The sequence below is a fragment of the Podarcis muralis genome, chromosome 9 (assembly GCF_964188315.1).
Source record: "Podarcis muralis chromosome 9, rPodMur119.hap1.1, whole genome shotgun sequence".
Lineage (NCBI taxonomy): Eukaryota > Metazoa > Chordata > Lepidosauria > Squamata > Lacertidae > Podarcis > Podarcis muralis.
The window spans coordinates 31,664,940-31,683,931 of record NC_135663.1 but is presented as its reverse complement, the minus strand read 5'-3'; the positions used below and the strand labels follow the sequence as shown (position 1 = coordinate 31,683,931).

The 18,992-nt window shown below is 41.9% G+C and overlaps 1 protein-coding gene across 9 annotated transcripts in view; it reads right to left on the bottom strand.

The window, feature by feature from the left end:
- JADE1 (jade family PHD finger 1) overlaps window positions 1-18,992 on the bottom strand; it is a 163,650-nt gene that overhangs the window by 14,732 nt on the left and 129,926 nt on the right. For all 9 annotated transcript variants that reach the window (XM_028743303.2, XM_028743302.2, XM_077934035.1 and 6 more), the window contains 5 exons: window positions 14,180-14,337; window positions 10,906-11,093; window positions 9,519-9,730; window positions 5,271-5,438; window positions 4,535-4,651 (listed from right to left, as the gene is read on the bottom strand). In XM_028743303.2, the coding sequence (XP_028599136.2) occupies window positions 4,535-4,651; window positions 5,271-5,438; window positions 9,519-9,730; window positions 10,906-11,093; window positions 14,180-14,337 (843 nt within the window). The remainder of the gene's footprint in view (window positions 1-4,534; window positions 4,652-5,270; window positions 5,439-9,518; window positions 9,731-10,905; window positions 11,094-14,179; window positions 14,338-18,992) is intronic.

Sequence of the window (18,992 nt, the reverse complement as noted above, 5' to 3'; positions counted from 1 at the left end):
GGAGGGAAAGAAGTCTGCTTAATTTGGAGAGGATTGGGGGATGATATTCCATGTGCACAGCCTCTTGCCACCTTCTGAAATTATTGGAAACATTCCATAAGAGAGCATTGGGCCAACTGCCTCTTTCCTTAAGCAAAGATGTTAAAGGAAATATATGCTGCAATTCCTTCATCTACACAAATATGGTTGTGTAAATCCACATTTAGCATTCAGTTGCACTAGTTGCCCATATGCTTCCATATGTTCAAAGTTCTTGTATTAATTTACAAGGCCCTTAACAACTTGTGTCCAGGTTATCTCAAAGACTGCCTTATCTCTTACGTTTCTGCTTTATAACTTTGGTCTTTGGGGGAGTCACTTGTCTCCCATGCACAGCTTATAACCACCAGGGTTTGTGCATTCATTATTGTGGACCCAGTTTTATAGAATTCCTGTCCAGCTAAGGTCAGACAAGCCTGCCCCCCAAAACTTATTGTGCTTACTAAATACTATTTTTTATTCCAGCAGGCTTTTTAATTGAATTCCAATTTTACAGTTTTAATTCATTTTTAGTTTCCTTGCATAAAGACTCCTGTACACTGCTTAGATTCAACTGTAATTAAGTGGTATATAAAATGTCAAAATAAATAAGTAAATCCTTACTGCTGTGCAGCTATGAAGCGATTTCAATTCTCCTGTTCAAATGTACACATAAAAAAGACACACTGCCACCTCAATCCCAAAGGAAGCTGTCAACGTGACTATTGCTAGAGTTGACAATGGCTAAAAGGATTTGTAATCATGTAACTACTTGGCTTTTAAGTGGTCACTCAACCGGAAACAATTAATTATAACAACATTTATATATCATGAAGCCATAACTTCAGTTTCCTAAAATAAGAGGACAATTTCTCTTAAGCATGAAACTTCTTAGAGTTTTGAACTATCTACCAGCTATGCATTGACCGGAATGGGAAGTCATCTTTAAGTTTCTTTTATATCACATGTGCCACAAGGCGGATGGAGCTAGCACAACTGAATGATCTGTGCCATGGAAGGTTGTTAAAGAGTCCCAGAGCTCACATCTCACTTGCCATCAGAAGCAAATTAATCAAGAAGCAAAATGTTAATCTGCAATGGAAACTTACATTAAGAGCATTAAATATATTAGATTGCAGTCCTACATTTCCCTTCTCTGAGACAGTGTGATATTCTGTACATTCTTGTAAAGGATCTCCCAAATTAAATCTGCAGCCATATAATTACAGATATTCAATCACACAGTGATATTGCTGTGTGATTGTGATGCAGGCCTGCACCCAGAACCCCTCTGAGGCACCTCTTGCTGATGCAAGTTTGTCACCCACCACCCACTAATTCGTAATGGCGAAATTCCCTAGATCCATCAATGAACCCACCCACCCTTCTTACCCCAGACATAGTCAATAAAAGGAAGCAAGTTACGCCTGCATTCAGGCCTATACTGTACTAGGTTGAATATAATGTAAAGGATTATTTAGAACAAACTTTTATTTTCACTCTTTCACTAAACTCCCTATTTTGCCCACTGTCTTGTATTTTCCATAAATATTTTAATTTTAATCCTGGGGTTGAACATTCAGTTTGAATCCTAGGATCACTTAGCTAACAGGTGTCATATATCCGTGCACCAGTCGGTTTTCCATGCTACTTGCTTAGCATGGAGGTAGCAGGAACCACACACTGGATTCCAGCTGCCTTTAGGCAGGAATTTCCTAACTCTGTTCTCCTCTCAGATAAAAAAAAAGCTGTGTGTTTATTTCTCACCCCAAACCTAGGTGGTTTAAGAAAGAAGTGGTGGCAGTGTATGTGTGAACAACCTGCATGAAGTGCACTAGCGTGATCCTACACTTCAGGACAGATGAGGTGGTTTCACCACAAGCGCTCTTAGTTCTTAAGAGATTAAAAATCAGAATGAAAGCCCATCAGTGTATTTCAAGGATGTGGGAGGAGTCAATCCAACAATCTGATCAAGCACCACCTTATCAGAGCATGCCCAAACACATTCACTTGCGAGGGGAAACCAAAATACCACCCATGTCATGCATGCATCAATGCCTTTCCTTGTGATAGCAATGGGTAATACTGGAAAGTAACCCAATGTGCAAAAGTAATACCAGAAAACCACGACCGAGATCCTTCCCTCAAGCACATGGGAGGGTGTTTTTGTAAACAGCATGTTCCCCAAAGGAACAGCAATGCCCTTTTTTGATGTTTGCATTATCAACTCTGCAGGACCTTCATAAGGAAGAACAGGACACACCCACTAGTATCTATATTCAGGGCAAAGATTCTAGCAAACAGATGAAGGTCTGCAAAGGACTTTTAGTATTTATTTATTAAAGCACTGGGCACCAATTAGATTTCTATGATTCATATTCCGTGCTTTTGTTTTACACTTCGTTTGGAAAGGGAGCAGTAAACAAAGCCTCTGGCAAAGTGCTTGAAAGGCTGTCTGGCTGCACTACTGAATCTCTGGCGTATCAATGATTCAGAGCAGAGAGTGAAGCCAGGGAGGGGCCAGTGCAACTGAATGCTCTACACACAGAGCAATCCCCTAACACATGCCCTTGCCCTACAGCCAAGTTCAGTTTCCTCGAAAGCCCTGCATGGGCAAGTCAATGAAAAGAATTCCCCCAAGTTCCCTTCTACAGAGGGGAGGACATTGCTTGCTATATGCTTGCATCTTTCTCCATATTAAACAATGACTTCTTTTGTAGTTAAAACACCCACCCACACATACAGGATACAGTCAGGTTAGCTCCCTATTCAGGTAGCAGTTCTTTCATGTTTATGCATAAAATATTTATTAGCATTCTAAAATCCAAGCGCTGCAAAGCGAGTGCTCTACGTTAATAAATATTTTACGCACAAACATGAAAGAACGACTAACTGAACAGTGAGCTAACATGAATTGTCTTCTTGTGTGTGTGCTATAAATCTATCACAGTGAGAGAGAAAAAAAGTAATCATTCTTTATCTAGGAATCTGAGAGGGCTAATTAGAACAAGCTGAAAAGAGTTTTATATTGACAGAGCTTGATTATCACACCAATATACACCAGTCACCAATGCCTATTTTTCACTGGCAAAACTACAGTATCACCAGCCATAGAAAATCCTTCTGAGCCAATTTCACATTAATTGAAGTATTTGTTTAGGTTAGATACTTCTTGTCCTAGTACTGGTCTCTCTTTGTTTGTGCCCATATTCACCAATTACTTTGGGGGGAAAGTCTGTACAACATAATAAATAGCAGGACAGTGCGAGGTCAGAACATAACAACATCCCTGTTGCATAGCACCACCAACCTAAGCAGTGACCAACCAGATGCCTATAAGAAGCCTGCAAAGCAAGACAAGTACAGTGGCACCCTCTCCACTTGTGCTCCCCATCAACTGGTATTCAGAGGCACGATGCCTCAGATACTACAGGTGGCTTACAGCTGTTGTGGCTACTTGTCTTTGATAGCCTGATCTGTCCAAATCACTTTTAAAGCCATCCAAGTTGGTGGTCATTACTGCATCTTGTGATAATGAATTCCGTAGAGTCAACTCATGCTGATCTTCGACATCACAGGAGAACTGTGTGAGGAACAATAAAACTACCACCAAAGAAACTAGAAGAAGATATTGGTGGTGAATGGATGGGAAGTGTGCACCAGCATTTTGATACAGGCAAGGCTAATAAATGACACTGATACAGGCAAGGCTAATGAATGACACTGGCCCTAAAAAAAATCTCTTTGTCCGCATGCCCATCCACCTGCACCAATCGCCGCACTGTCCGCAGCCTTCGTCACTCAACACATAGCACCGCGCAGCCCGCAACCTCTGGTGCACAGCCCCAAACACCGAGCCACAACGCTGCAGAGGTGCCAGAACTCAGTTCTGGTGAGTTCCAGCTGAAAAAAAGTCCTCGGTACAGGCAATTTCCCATTTATGTGAGTTCAAGCCACACGAGATCGCACACATCGCAGCAAACCCGAAAGTGGCACAAAAGGGCAGGAAGTAGGAAATGAAACTTTTTTTATCATATCTATACCAAAATAGATTTCAGAGACTGCTATGGATCTTAGGAAACCATCAGGAGAAACAAAAGATGAGGATGTTGCATATCTGTGTAGTGAACCAACTAAAGTGGGAGTGGTAGGGAACAGAGGCCCTCTAGACATTGCTGGACTACAACTCCAATCATCCCTGACCATTGGCCATGCTGACTGGGGCTGATAAAGAGTTGGGGGCCTGACAACATTTGGCTGGCTACAAGTTCATTACCTCAGATTTCAACTAAGGGTCCTTGCTTTTAGCAGACATTGAGTAATATGACAACAAGGCCTAAATATCTTCAGTCCAAGGCAGACTCCAAATTAAAATCCTAAATTGATGTTTCATACGACTAAACAGCAACATCTGCACTCTGATGTACTTCATGGAAGTTAAAAATGAAAACCTCACTACAGTAGCGAGATTTCTGTAGCAGATACATGTTGATAATACCCAGTTGGAGTGATTTACCTGTATGGATGCCCCAACCTTCTCGTTACAAAGACTGCACACCAGGGCCCATCTGCTGCTGGGAATATGGGAGACCTTTGTGATGGGCTCCATCTTTTCTGGGCTGCCAATGCTCACCTAAGAATCATTAGATAAATAAAGAAGGGGGTCAGTGGGAATCAAGCAGTGAACAAAGAACAGGAAGCATGACTATCCTGGAGTGATCTTGCTACGGACAAAAAGGTAAGCTAACTATTTAAGTGTCCAACCATTTATTAAAGCTATTTTTAAGGATAGAAAATTATTACATTTTTATCACACCCTTCTAAGGACCTCAGAGCAGCATGCACAATTCCCTCACCACCACCACCCAAAGTTGTTTTCATAACAACATTCTGAGGTAGTAGGATAGGCAGTAAGTGACTGGTCTGTGGTCACTGACAAACAGGAATTTGAACCCAGATCTCCATAGCTAGCTGTGTTCTTTGTATCCTCACATTCTTGCAAATCCTCTTGGTCACCACTGACAGGTGGCACTACTCCAGGGTCCATGATGATGGGTGCTATTGCACCTTGTCTTCCTGCAAATCCCATTTTCAGATGCAGCTGGGGCAACACTCTCTCGAAATGGCTTCAGTACCTGACACTCTTTGTTGACACCACCACCAAGGCTGTCTGCTCTCACTATAAAACATACAATACTCTGTTTTCTCCATTCTGAGCATGTGCAGAGGAATCAGTTGCCTGAAACACCCACCTCAGGAATCCAGAGGGCACAGCTAACATGGACCCACTTAGTCCCACTACGAGTTGGCTTCATGGCTCCGCCTTTCTTGGGGCACAACAAACACTTGGGCTGAACACCAAGAGCACAGGTTCGGCACAGCCAGCTGCCTTCTGGAACTTTTAGGATGCCATAGCATGCCTGCCACAATGAAAAGAAGTAAAATGAAGAACGAAGTAAGAAGAATAAGAATTAAGTTTATTATTTATACCCCGCTCATCTGGCTGGGTTTCCCCAGCCACTCCCAGCAGAATAGTAAAAACACAATCAAACATTAAAAACTTCCCTAAACAGGGCTGCCTTCATATGTCTTCTAAAAGTCAGATAGTTGTTTATTTCCTTAACATCTGGTGAAAAGTGTTCCACAGGGCAGATGCCACTACAAAGAAGGTCCTCCACCTGGATCCCTGTAGCTTCACTTCTCGAAATGAAGGAACTGCCAGAAGGCCCTCGGAGCTGGACCTCAGTGTCCGGGCTGAACAATGGGGGTGGAGACGCTCCTTCAGGTATAGTAGGCCAAGGCCATTTAGGGCTTTAAAGGTCAACACCAACACTTTGCATTGTGATTGGAAATCCCCATGTAGAGCGCATTGCAGTAGTCCAAGTGGGAGATAACCAGAGCATATACCAATCTGGTGAGACAGTGCACAGGCAGGTAGGGTCTCAGCTGGTGTACCAGGTGGAGCTGGTAGACAGCTTTCCGGGATGCAGAATTGACCTGTGCCTCCATGGACAGTTTTGAGTCCAAAATGACTCTAGGTCTGGGAATGCTCCCTCACAGAGGGAAGGATTCACCACCCACAGAGCCCATCACCCAGCCCTTCCTGGCTAGCTTTTTATGAGCAGAATGGGCAAGGATAAAAGAGACAGGTGGTCGGGTTTCACTCATCCAAGCAGCCTGTCCACATCCTCAGCGGTAACAGATTGGAATTGATCCCATGCAACTTGACTAGACAGGACTCTAGCACTCTCCCAGAAAAATGCAGCAATTATTAAAATGATAACAAATAATAAAAAGGACACTTCATTGTATGGTCTTGTTGCTAATATTTCTCTAGCACATTTGGTGGACATAACATTTGTTATAATACTCTCCTCGTTCAGCCTCACAGCAAATGTGTGAACCACAGTGCAAGCAGCTTTGACAGCCCTGTTTGGAAGAGCACCAAGCACAGGGTTAGCAAAGCCGCTTTCTGCAGGGATTAGTTGAGCAGCCAACCCAGCTGCATCTGTACCTGTCCCACACCTGAAATTACATATGAGGAGGAAAACAGTTTTGTGGGCCACACTGAGACCTGGACCTGGACCAAATTTGGCCTGAGGAACAGAGGTGCCCCAACCCTGCTATAAAGGATTAATTCTAACTTCTCCTGTATGATTTGTCACTAAAACAGCTTCCAATTGGTCAGGACTCCACATGACTGTGGTATCTCAGGAACTGGCTTCCCCAACATATCAACTGGATCATGTAGAAAGCACACCAGTACAAGCTAGCGTGATTTGTGACCAGGCTGCATGTGAAGTTAGTTTCAGATCCCCAAACATGTAGGACCATATTAGTAGTAGTAGTACTCATGACACCAAGTTCATATTTTGCACCTGCCTCTTAAGTTGCCCTAGATATGAGAGGTCTTACACTGCAATAGCAAGGAAACTGGAACAGGAAATAAAGAGGACTATCATAACCAGCTGTGACAGCAAAGGGAAGGCTGATTCCTGCCTGGGTTAATAATTATCTCAATTGGAGGTAAGCCAGGACTTTGAGCCTAAAATAAGAGCATGACATATAAATAAGAGCATTAACTTCTATGTCTATCTGAAAGATGAGAAGGTGAAAAGAAAAAAATAGGGGAGGTCTTCCAAGAGCACAAGTGCTACTGCTTTGGGCACTGGCTCAACCTTTGCCCCAAGGAAAGGTTGACCACAGCTGTGTCACTAACATTTCTTCTTGTCACAAACATAGGACCCCTTCAGAGGCATTTTTCTTGGCTCTGTCTCTAACTTTGTATAGTTCACTGAACTCAAAATGCAATAAGAACATCTGCCAACTTATTAAAAGGGAAATATGAAAAATAATTAAAATAAACTCTAAAGTAATTTTGCAAGATAAACCATGCTCAAAAGGCAGTCTGTCCTATTGGATATGAAAGCACATGTATACATTTTCATCCACTGCAGGACCCAAGAGACAAAATTACCCTTCTCTTGCTTATCAGGTATCATGTATGAAAGGGCATAGTTAAAACACTTGGGGGGGGGGGGGGACAACACATGGCAGACTTTTCCCTCAACAGGAAATAGCCAACCACAAAATCTGATGCATTCAAAAACTGCCGTATAAATTATCTTCTGCACCAAAAAGTATTTTTCATTTCTGCTGTGTTGGGTGGGATGCCTTGCTCACTTCTAACCATGTTCATTATAAATGAAAGTGCCCCACATTCCACATATACTGAACATGCTTGTTATTGGCATGGCTATATATGCCAGACAAAATGATGGTGATCTTTATCAAAAAGTAGACTATGATAGCAAACAAAAGCAAATCCAATGATCTGTCTGTGGGCCTGGGACATTTTTGAATAGATTAAATTGAAAAATGAATAAAATGAGGATGACAGCTCTACATTTTCCCCCCAGGAAATTGATGCTCTATGCAAACAGAATGTCTGCCTACTTGCATGATATATTTTATTTATTGATCATCTCAAGAAGAGAGCTGCCTACAGAAGCTTTTCCATATATGTATTTGGATGGTGCAACATTACTACTGGGAGCTGCTAGCTGTTGGTACATGACTAGCACTGGATTGGGTCCTTATGTTACTTTGGCTATGCCCACCAAAAAAAAGAGCAGCACACAAAGTGGCAGATTTTCCAAAAACAGGAATATGTGGGAACCAAATGGATAGGTAATGTCAGAAACATGAGAGATGCTAGAAAATACATATGCTTATTGTTAAATGAGCCTAATGTGTTTTGGCTCAGGAGCTTATCTGTATAAAGTAGAACACTTCCTAAACCACAAATAAAAAGCCTTGTAAGAGCATTTAAAATACAGTTATGCATAACTGTAGAAACCTCGTTTTCAAGCCAAAGTAAGAGGTCAAAAACCATCAGTTTCAAAGACCTTGAAGGGCAAAAGCTCTTAAGAAGCCCTCCTCAAACCACAGAACTAAATACTTGCAAGCAAACCCAGGTTTGTGAGAAATGAAAGAAAGCAGAAATCACCCACAAATTAACAACCACTTGATTCACTCCAAGGATGTTTTTGAGCAGTTAGGAAAGGATGTTTGTATGGGCTACAAGATATGGCTGGTTCTAGTTAAAATAGGTTTTATTTCTGTTAATTTGACTTGAAAATGAGGTTTCAATGACATATTGTATTTTAAAAGCCTTTTAAAGGCTTTTTATGTATGGTTTAGCAACAGATAAGCCCTTGAAGAAAGCACTGGAGCTGAAGTATGTCAGGCTAATTTAACAACAAACACGCATTCTTTACAGCATCTTTAAGATTCATTTCTCTTTTCTATTTACACTATTGGATGCATCCTGTTTTTTCTGTATGATGAAGATAAAGGAGAAGGAGAAGGAGAAGGAGGAGGAGGAGGAGGAGGAGGAGGAGGAGGAGAAGAAGAAGAAGAAGAAGAAGAAGAAGAAGAAGAGGAGGACATAATAAAACAAAAAAAACCCCAATAACCCCACCAGCACCACCACAAAGACATTTAAAGGCCCATAGAAATCAGCCAAAGGCTTGGTTACAGAGAAAGGTTTTCGCCAGGCACCTAAAGATATGTAATGAAGGTGCCAGGCGAGCCTCCCTGGGGTGCACATTCCACAGAAAAGACCCGTTCTCCAGTGGTCATCCTTCAGACCTCTCCTGGAGAAGGCACACAAAGAAACATGAGATATCTAGGGTTCAGATGTATGCAAAGAAGCAAAACATCACTTAGACATGCAAGTAACCAAAGCTAATGATTTAAAAATTCAGAAACCCACTAAATGGGGCAACTTAACCATCCTATCTGAATTTTCTGTGATCTTATGACATTACCTCTCTAAGCATCCCTATACCTTTGCCTCAATATATGCTTCCACCTACTATTCCCATACATCCTAAAAAAGCACCCAGGGCTTATGAAATCCTCATCACCTCCTTATCACGGTGAAATCTAAACAAACTACTCTCAATACCAATTATTATTGCATCTGGCTGCTGTACCTGATGAACGCAAATATTGCATTTGTCACAGAACACCATCTCATTGCCATCTTCACCATCTGGAGACTGGCAAACGTCACAGACAACATCCTCATCATACTCAATTCCAAGCCCTTCCTCGGTCTCGATAGCATGATTCATGTTGTCATAGCATCGCTGTTCAAATTCTTCCATGACTCTCTCCATAGTGTATTCATCCAGTTCAGGCATCCCTGGGAAATCAATCCAATGACGTTTGCTTTTAATATAATAAGAGACATTGAGGGACACAGCTTCCTTTATCAATCTACAAGTAACCAGATCACTCTATTAACACTGAACAACTGATCAAGTGGGTTATTTACAATTTCACGTACCTTCAAAATACTCTGCTGAAAGGCATCCATTAGATAACAATAACAAAAGCCCAGAAAAAGTGTGCATCAATACAGTACGGTTCTTGTTTATTGCCAGTAATCCAAACACACATACTGGACAAAACAAAACTTTAAACCCAAGCGTAGCGTATTGATTTTGCAGTGGATGGTTGAAAATCTCATAGAAATGTTTTATTTCAAGGTATTCAGCTTTTTAAAGAGCCAGCTGCTCCTGGGGCTATTTTGCCAACTATTACTATGTTTTTATAAGGTGCTCTGCAGAACTTAAAACCTTCATAAGGGGTAAAATATTCATTTTGTAAGGGAACATACTGCTCTTCACTTCAGACCATTTGTCTAATTTTAGCCATTTCACAGTTGACTCTTAAGCCTTCTTAATTGCTGAATAAATTCCAGATGATTTTGAAAGACTATTTGGTTTCAACAATGAATTGCTGCTACAGAATAAAATAAAATAAAATAAAATAAAATAAATGCATGATACAATTGTCAGAAGTCCAAGACAATGTTGCCACAAGTTAGCAGGGCCAAGAGGTGAATGTCACTATAGCAGTTTAATTTTTTCCATCAGTTCTAGGGAAACCTGAAGGGTTTGGAAGCTTCTGAAGTCCCCAAACAACTCTAGACTGTTTTAAAAATATCATTCACTTTTCTATTAATACATTTAAAGATAAGATGGAATTGGCTTTCCTGACACATTTCCTTTTTCCACTTCCTTCACATTAATCTAGGAATTAGAGCTTTGAGATGGCTGTTGCCTTGCCACCCAACAAAAATAGGGTTGACATTTGTGCTGTTTTTCTTTCCCCTCAGTTCTCCACACCCCTCTCTCCTCCACATGCAGGGATATACAACTTGCTTCTGAGCATTCCTATCCTTCTCCTTTTCTTTCTGGAAGCTGCAAGTGCACCATATGAATTGGCAGCTGCACTACAACCACCCCAGACTGCTCCCTGTCACTTGTCTCACAGCTCAGCCAAAAGCTGGCCGTAACTGGATGTTGCACTCACCCATCTCTTTGAATTCTTCATTAGCCAGTTCCAACCATGCTACGTCCATGAAATTAAGGTCATAGCGACAGACGCTCTCTGCCAAGGTCCGAATGTCGACGTAGCCAAGCTCAGGGGGCTCAGAACCCGAAGAAAGGATGTACTTCCGAGGTCTTGTAAATATGACTGCTTTTGTCTCAGATACAACCCTGAAAGTATACCGAACAGGAGGTGTTAATTACACCAGGTTGCAATCCTCCTTAAAGTGGTGAAACCTCCATTCTCCAATGCAATTACTGCCAGAGGCTTCAAATTGCTATGCAGCAAAATAATGGTAATAATAAAATAACAACAACAGAAAAAGATCATCTGCCAGTATTGTAGCACCAGAGGGATGCATGTCTGCAGAAATAAAAATACATAAATTTTATTATTTATTGAAAGCATCTATATCCTGTTTTTTCCATTTAAAATTACCCTTAAGTTACCTTACAACATACCATATTTATGAGAATCTAATGTGCCATCAAATCTAATGCACACCTCAATTTTCAAAACCTTGAAACCAAAAGGGTATTTGCTGGCACCCTGAAATCTAATGTGCACCCTAATTTGGGGGATGTAATTTGGCCCCAAAAGGTACGCATTGCATTAGAATAAATACAGTATTTAAATTGACACCAGTGTCTGAATAATACATACCCGAGAAAAATAACACAAAAATGATGCTCTTTTTTAAAAAAACTAATTGCAGCACACAAATATGGAGGGAGAAACATCACTCAAACAGTACACCAGTTCATGTAAATTACAACTGAATTATTCTATTATTCTAGAAACTACAAAGATAGTACTGTAATCCATGTACTGAGAGACTGCATGGTCAGTAGATATAGATGTTCTGGGGGTGTAAAAAAAACAGTCAATGTTTCTCCATCTTCTGCTGTCAACAGTGACGCGGCACAGAGTGACAAATGGTGTAAAAATGCAAGTCATAGTGCCACAGACTTCTCACACAAGGATTCCCATGAAATCAATAGATTTCCTCCTTCCCACCATGACCAAATGGAGAGGAAAAGTTGGGTGAGGCATTGGAAGGTGTGAGTTGACCTTCCATTTCTTCCAGCAGACTGTTGTACTGCTTATGCACTGTGCCAGGTGAGAGAAGGCGAACAAGATTATATTCAGCCTATAGGAATTCTTCATATGTGGATGCATGGAACTGTATAGACATCTACATATTCTGTACGTTGATTTTATGGAATCTGCCACAAGCCCCAAAGTTCAACAAAAGGTAAGAACACTAAATAGTGTTCTGGAAATTTAGGAATTGTCTTCTGTAGTTATACTATTGTGATAGGAAGAAGACATCTGCAAAAGCACGAAAGTGTAAAAATAGGAAAATGGGGGGATACAACACACATCAAAACAGCAATTTGGTTTCTTAAATGTACTGCTGCGGTTAAAATCAATGTTTTTATGAATGTTTATAAGCCACTCTTTTTCTGCGTGAATCTAAACTGGGGATGGGGAACCTGTGCCCTTCAGATATGGCTGGATTACAACTCCCACCATTCCTGCCCACTGGCAAAGCTGGCCGGGGCTGATGGGAGATAAGCGTCACAGGTTCTCTACCTCTGGCTTAAATTAAAAGCATCAGATTTACACTGCTTGGGAAAAGACTTTGATATGACCAAAACTGGGTTTAGAATACAGGCCATACTGCATTTTTAGCATTAATTATGCAATCACAGATCTACTTCATAACACGAGACTGCATTTCAAAGCTGGAAGTTAACGGAGGCTGCAGTCACATGAAAGAATCATGGGGCAATACTCATGACAGGAACAAGGGCTAGAAGTTACAGACATAAAATTCCATAGTCATCTGGAATTTTTCAAAAAGAAACTTTCAGAAAGAAGCCTGATCTTAGTTAAGGCCAGGTTGGAGCAACTGTGCCTTATGTGCCCAATGTTTTTCGACTACCATCAGCCCCAGCCACCACAGTGAAGGGTCAGGGATGGTGGGAATTTAAAAACTCCTGAGCCAATGGGAGGATGCTTCCCTATTCTTTATGTCTAGGTTCAGTGGCGAAACATTTAGCCCTCTGGAGTTTGAATGCAGAAATCTGAACTGGGGCTTTGTGGGTAGGTCTTCATATACAGAAGGTCCCAGGTTCAATTTCCAGCACGTCCAGTTAAAAGAGATTAAGACAAAATGTGATGGGAAAGACTTCTGCCTAAGACCTTGGAGAACTGCTGCCAGTCAAGTGTGACAATACTGGGTGAGACAGAAGGACAAAGAGTCTCATTTAGTATAAGCCAGCTTTGTTCACTCTGCTACTTAAACAAATTGCACAAAGCAGGAAAATCTGTACCAATGTACGCACTTTCCAATGTGACTTCATTTGGCAGGACATTCAAGAATTTAGAATTTTGCATAGCATTTGTTGCTGCTGCAATTGGTTCAACTGTATATAGGTAGCACTAGGATTTCTAGAAAAACAAATGGGAGACCAGCACAAGAGAAAATGACTAGATCACAGGGAGTTCTGAAAATTGGACTTAGTGCAGGTCAACAATCATGATCACCAGAAGTAAAATCTATCCTTGTAAACATGCCATTAAAAAATTATCAACATTTAACCGGTGCTTGCTGGCATTCCTTGGCAACAATAAAAACCTGTTGCATTTTAAAGAAAGTCAAAATCACAATGATTCTCAAAAAGGATGTATTAACTTTTTTTAAAAAAGCAAAAATATATCCATGGAACAGTTTGTGAAGCTCAAACCACATCCTAGACAGAGTCACTGATGACTGCTCCACTTCCAGATTTTTTTTGGGGGGGGAGGGGTGGATAGTGGCACAAGAGAGGCAAGTAACTCATTAAAGTGTTGTGATTATTTTCCTGGAATGTCTGAGTAGGCAGCACACAGAACATTGGATCTGCTCACAAGGAAGGGCTACAACAAATTTTCAATTAGGAAGAACTCATTTTCAAATAGGAAACAGGAGTCCTCCTTCTACCAGCATGTATTGTTATAAGTAAGCACTCAGTCTGGGATGTGATGTCCTTAATTGACAAGTAGAGGCGCTGGTGGGAAAGGCCTGACTTTCATCTGCAACACTTTCCTGGGGCAAAATCAGTTGGCTAGGATGGGTAACCTTTAAATCAACAGAGTGGAACCCAAGTCATCAGGTGATCTGCTTTTTAGTAAGCAACCCAACAGGCTGCTGAAAGGTGATGCTGATAGGACAGCTATTTTGTTTCCTAATGGGTTCACCAAGCTATACCTGGCTACTGGCTCTGGAATGGTCCCCGGACTGACTGGCACCTGAACTCCTTTCTCCCATTCCTGCCTCCAAGGGTCTGCCAGCACATAGTACTCATCCGGATTCAGCTGGTGGGAATCAGGCAGCTTCATGGCAGTGATCAGGTCTGTTCTAAATACCTGCAAAGAAAGGAAGTGAGAATGGGGGAGGGATGAGACACTGATATTTGATATTTACACTCTATGATTCACAGCTCCTGGGTAACCATGGAGCACGGTGCACAACAAGGTCAACAACACTGCCAATTAAGAGGCCAGAAAGTTAAACCACATCATCATGCTGAAACAGAGAACTGAAAAATACAGTTTGGACATGGGGTCCATAGTTGCCTTTGTCAAATCACATGACACAATCAAGTTGCTGCGCAAATGGATAATCAGTTCTCGTCAATTTCAACAGGAAGTGCAAAAACTCAAAATATCCCTAAATATAACCCCAACACAAGGAATTGTATCCCAAGATGAGATAGCCTAATTCTTTCCCTTGTGAAGCTTGCTAGCGTCTGTACATCTAGTAGCTAAAAAGGGAGAAGAGGGGGAAATATGTAATTTCAGCATCTTGTTTACTGGGATCCTCATTTCAAGAGATGCCCCATACTTCACATGGTCAGAGCCCAGAGATGATATTTCAATAGCCAAGTGTTACAGCATCTTTACACTCTGCATCTTCAATATCCCAGGCTCAATCCTCAACACATGTAAATAAAAAAAATCTGCCACAGCTATCATTCAGGACTAGGGTTGTGCGATAAATCACCATATCATTGAATACCGGTATTGAAATAACACCTGATAAGTGTTTCAACAAGGCAATATACCGGGAACAGATCTGACAGCTTCCCAGGGGGTAGCTCAGCCCAACCATACTTTACAGATAGTTTGCAGGTACCATGTCTCCTGCTTTGTTTGCTCTCTCCCTCCTACCTATAAGAAATGATTATAAGTCCTCACACAAACCAGCAAAGTCTTTCAGCTTCACCCATATCTTTCCACTTAAGAGCTCAACTAATTATGCAGAGCCAGCTAACAATCCAGGAGGGACCCCCCACAGCTAGATAATCAAAGATCCAGCAGCAAAGTAAACAAAGAACATAAACAAAGAACTGGAAAGCACTTCCTTCTTCCCTCACACTCACCCCCACCGTGGGGAAAAAAGAAGTGGAAGAGTTTTTATTTTTATTTTCTGTTGGTGTTTATGTTGTTGGTTCCCCCTAAATAGCTTTCTTCCATACTAAAAGGGGTTTTTTAAAAATTTAAAGGAGACTATCTTTTACCTTTGTTGCCCTCCCCTTCGAAAAAGGGAGACATTGGTGGGATAAGGACTTGGGGGGGGGTCTTCTGTGGGGAGGGAATGGAGGGGAGAAGATATAGCTGGCTGCCTTATGCTGAAATGGGAAGTTGGGTACTATGCGAGAATGATAGGGAGGGTATTTTTCAGTAAGCAGTGCAAGAGAAAGTTGAAGTTTAGTTGAACTCAGTGGGGTTTATGCATGCAAAGATTCCACTTAGACCTCTGAGTCGGGAAGCAGATGCAACTTGACTAGTAAATCACTTAAACTACTCTTAAATTAGTTGAAACTATATTACAGTATATGGAAGTTTATTTAATATTTTTATTACTTCCTTACATCTTAAGGCCCTCCACCACCATGGGGAGTCTCAGCAAAGCTCTCTGAGCTGCAGGGAAGCGCGGCGCACCCTCCACTGCTGCAGGGAGGTATGGTGGGACCCTCTGCTACCGCGGGGAGGCCCAGCAAGGCCCTCCGCCACTGCAGGTATATATCATGATATATCAATATTTTGTGGTGTTTAGCTGTTGATATATTGGGATGTTGAAATCCAGATATTGCCCAGCCCTAGTCAGGACAAAGAATACTGGGCAAAATGGACCATTGAGCAGATCAGTAAAAAGCATCTCCTTAAATCTCTACATACCACTGATCCATTATTTTGGAAATTCTGAATTAAATACTGTTAAAGTTTCTCAAAAGTCATCAACTTTGTTAAGGGTCAGAGTGTACGTACAATGTGATTGGCAGAAGGCAGTGCAGACAGCAGCAAAGTAAATATGTCTAGAATTTGTCCATCATACACTTTTCACAACAGAATCTGATGGAGGGATCGCATTGGCTTCTTTTGATCCAATCTCCCTAACTCTGCTTCTCCTATGAGCCAGTTGCAGTAACAAAAATACTTGCATGGGAGCAGCATGCATTTGTACCAAGACCCTTGGTCTTATTACCTACTAAAGATAATTTCTGAAGGTGGTTTTAAGACAACCATTTTGCATGGGAGTTATGCTGTTTTAATGCATCCTTTTGTGGTGAGAGCTAATCTTTAATACATCATGCAGGCACACTCTGATTTTCAGTTCTAACAAAGGTCCCACGCAGAAATGCCCTGAACACTTCACATATGCAGCTGTAAACACATAGGCTCCCTGTTCAGAGCTTCCACCAAAGGCACAAGGGTTTAGAGGAGCAGAGCCAGCAAGGCATTTGGGGTGGCCAGCGACAGCAACCCTGCTCTCCTTGCACATGCTCAGTGAGACACATGAGTGGCATTTATGGGTAGAACTCAAGGGGGAGGCATCTTCTTACAAAGTACACCCTATCAGATGTTGACTAACATGTAAAAAAAGTCACAGCCTAAGATCACATCACCAGTTGCATTTCAATTCACTCCTATGCGGCACAGCTGGTAAAAGCAAGACTTGCACCCATTCTAACAGATATAATAAGGCAGAGTATAAATCTGCACCAGTGATCATGGAAGTAGCATCTCTGCAGAATCTCAGCCACCATGAAAATGAAACTCAGGAGGATACAGGATACGAACAGGTCACAATGCATGTCAGATGAACAACCATGTACATCCATTTAAGAATCAACACCACAAAAAATGCTGTAGACGAAACTGGCCACCAGAGGACATGCTACATATGCTGGGTCTCATAGTTTAAACCAAAATATCAGCCAGGAAAGTTCATAGCCAATATATATCCAATGCTTACCACCTGAAGCAACATCTGCCATCCAGATTTACAACTGTTTGTAGCTATGGTTCAAACTGTGCTTTGAACATGAATGATTTCTGAAACTAGTAAAACATCTTGGGAAGTTGTAGGAAGTTATCAGCCACAAGCAAACAGGGAAAGGGTCCCTAATCCAGCATGTGTCATGAATTAGAGCCATACATCTTTGCAGAAAGCACTTGCCTGTGTAAAACGCATTCTGATTTGTCGCTGCTCATCAGCAAAATACAAACCATGAAGTGGCAGGCTTTAAAAGAGCAAGGCTTTGCATGCCTAAGCACCTTCCAGATCTCTCAATGCGCTTCTGCTATTACAAAGTAACAAGGATCATTCATGCTTAGCACCTCATCTTCAAATCTCTATATTAACTGCCACATGCCAACAGAAGGGTATTTATCTGGAGTTTTAAAGGTGCTGGGGCAGGAGGGAGGAAGAAGCGAGGCCAGATGGCTTTGCTACAAACAGAGTGCCTGAATCAGTCCATGCAGTACCAGCAAGACCTCTAAAATAGTCTGTCTGAAGACTCATCAGTTTATGGCCAGTGCAGTCAGCAAGGCACACAGCCAGCACCACTCCACACGCTTATAAAGCAGAAACAGGTTGACCAGGATGCGCTCTCTCTCTCTCTCTCTCTCTCTCTGTGTGTGTGTGTGTGTGTGTGTGTGTGTGTGTGTGTGAGAGAGAGAGAGAGAGAGAGAGAGAGAGAGAGAGAGAGAGAGAGAATAATATTGTTTATCTGGCTGAAATCCTCAAACCACTTGTCGTGTATTAATCCCAGGGCTTTACTGGGACTGATCAAGACTACTTCCACCAGACTAGAGAGTTGCAAATTGTACAGTCTTGCTAAGTATAAAGTTAAACACTGTTCAAATCACCCTGGGTGTAACCAAAACGGAAAGAGAGGGAGGGAAGGGTGATTTAAAAAGATTTAGTTTGGAACTTGGACAGATTAAAACAGGGATATAAAAAGATATCACAGAGTCCGATAGAGTCCGACTATCATCCATCAATTCAACTCAAATGATGGTGAACAGGCTACTGAGTCACCCACACATTGACTCTGCCTTCTTGCCTATATAGAAAGCATATTACATTTAGGTTGAGAAGGCACTCCTGACATACCAACAGCTCCTGTCTGTCCCCTTAGAGAAGCCTGCATCACCCTTAGCTAAGGTGTGACCCACAATTACATAGAGAGCGGGAGGGAGATTTCAGAATTTTTAACACCCTTTTTTACCAAATAATAATTTTTCAAGAACTCAAGAGAAACAAAATCAAAAACAGAAGAAAAAAAGAATTTAAAGAAATGTGGTTTTTTGGGGGGAAATATTGCAGGAACTCTAAAAATGCTGCAAAATATCAAAAGTAGGGCTGGGCGATGTTGGGTTTTTAACATTGCAGTGTTTCGCCAGTAAAACATAATGGTTTGGCAATATACTATGATGTTGAAAAAAACTGCATTGGCTCTAGCCAGAGAGATGTTGGGTGAAACTGCCACAGCTCTCAGCATGGGAGCTAAGGTGCTTTCACCCCAGCGCCTCACGGGCCATGGCCAATACAGCTGGCCCCACCTGCTGCTCAGCTGGGGGGCGGTAAGGCACCTGCCTCCAGCCTGCTGCTCAGCTAGGGGGCGGTAAGGCACCTGCCCCCAGCTGAGCGAGCCCTAAGCTCCTTGGCCAGACTCCACCCGGAGCAGGAAAGCTCTTGCCCCCAGTGGAGTAAGCCCTGAGTCCCCTGCCAC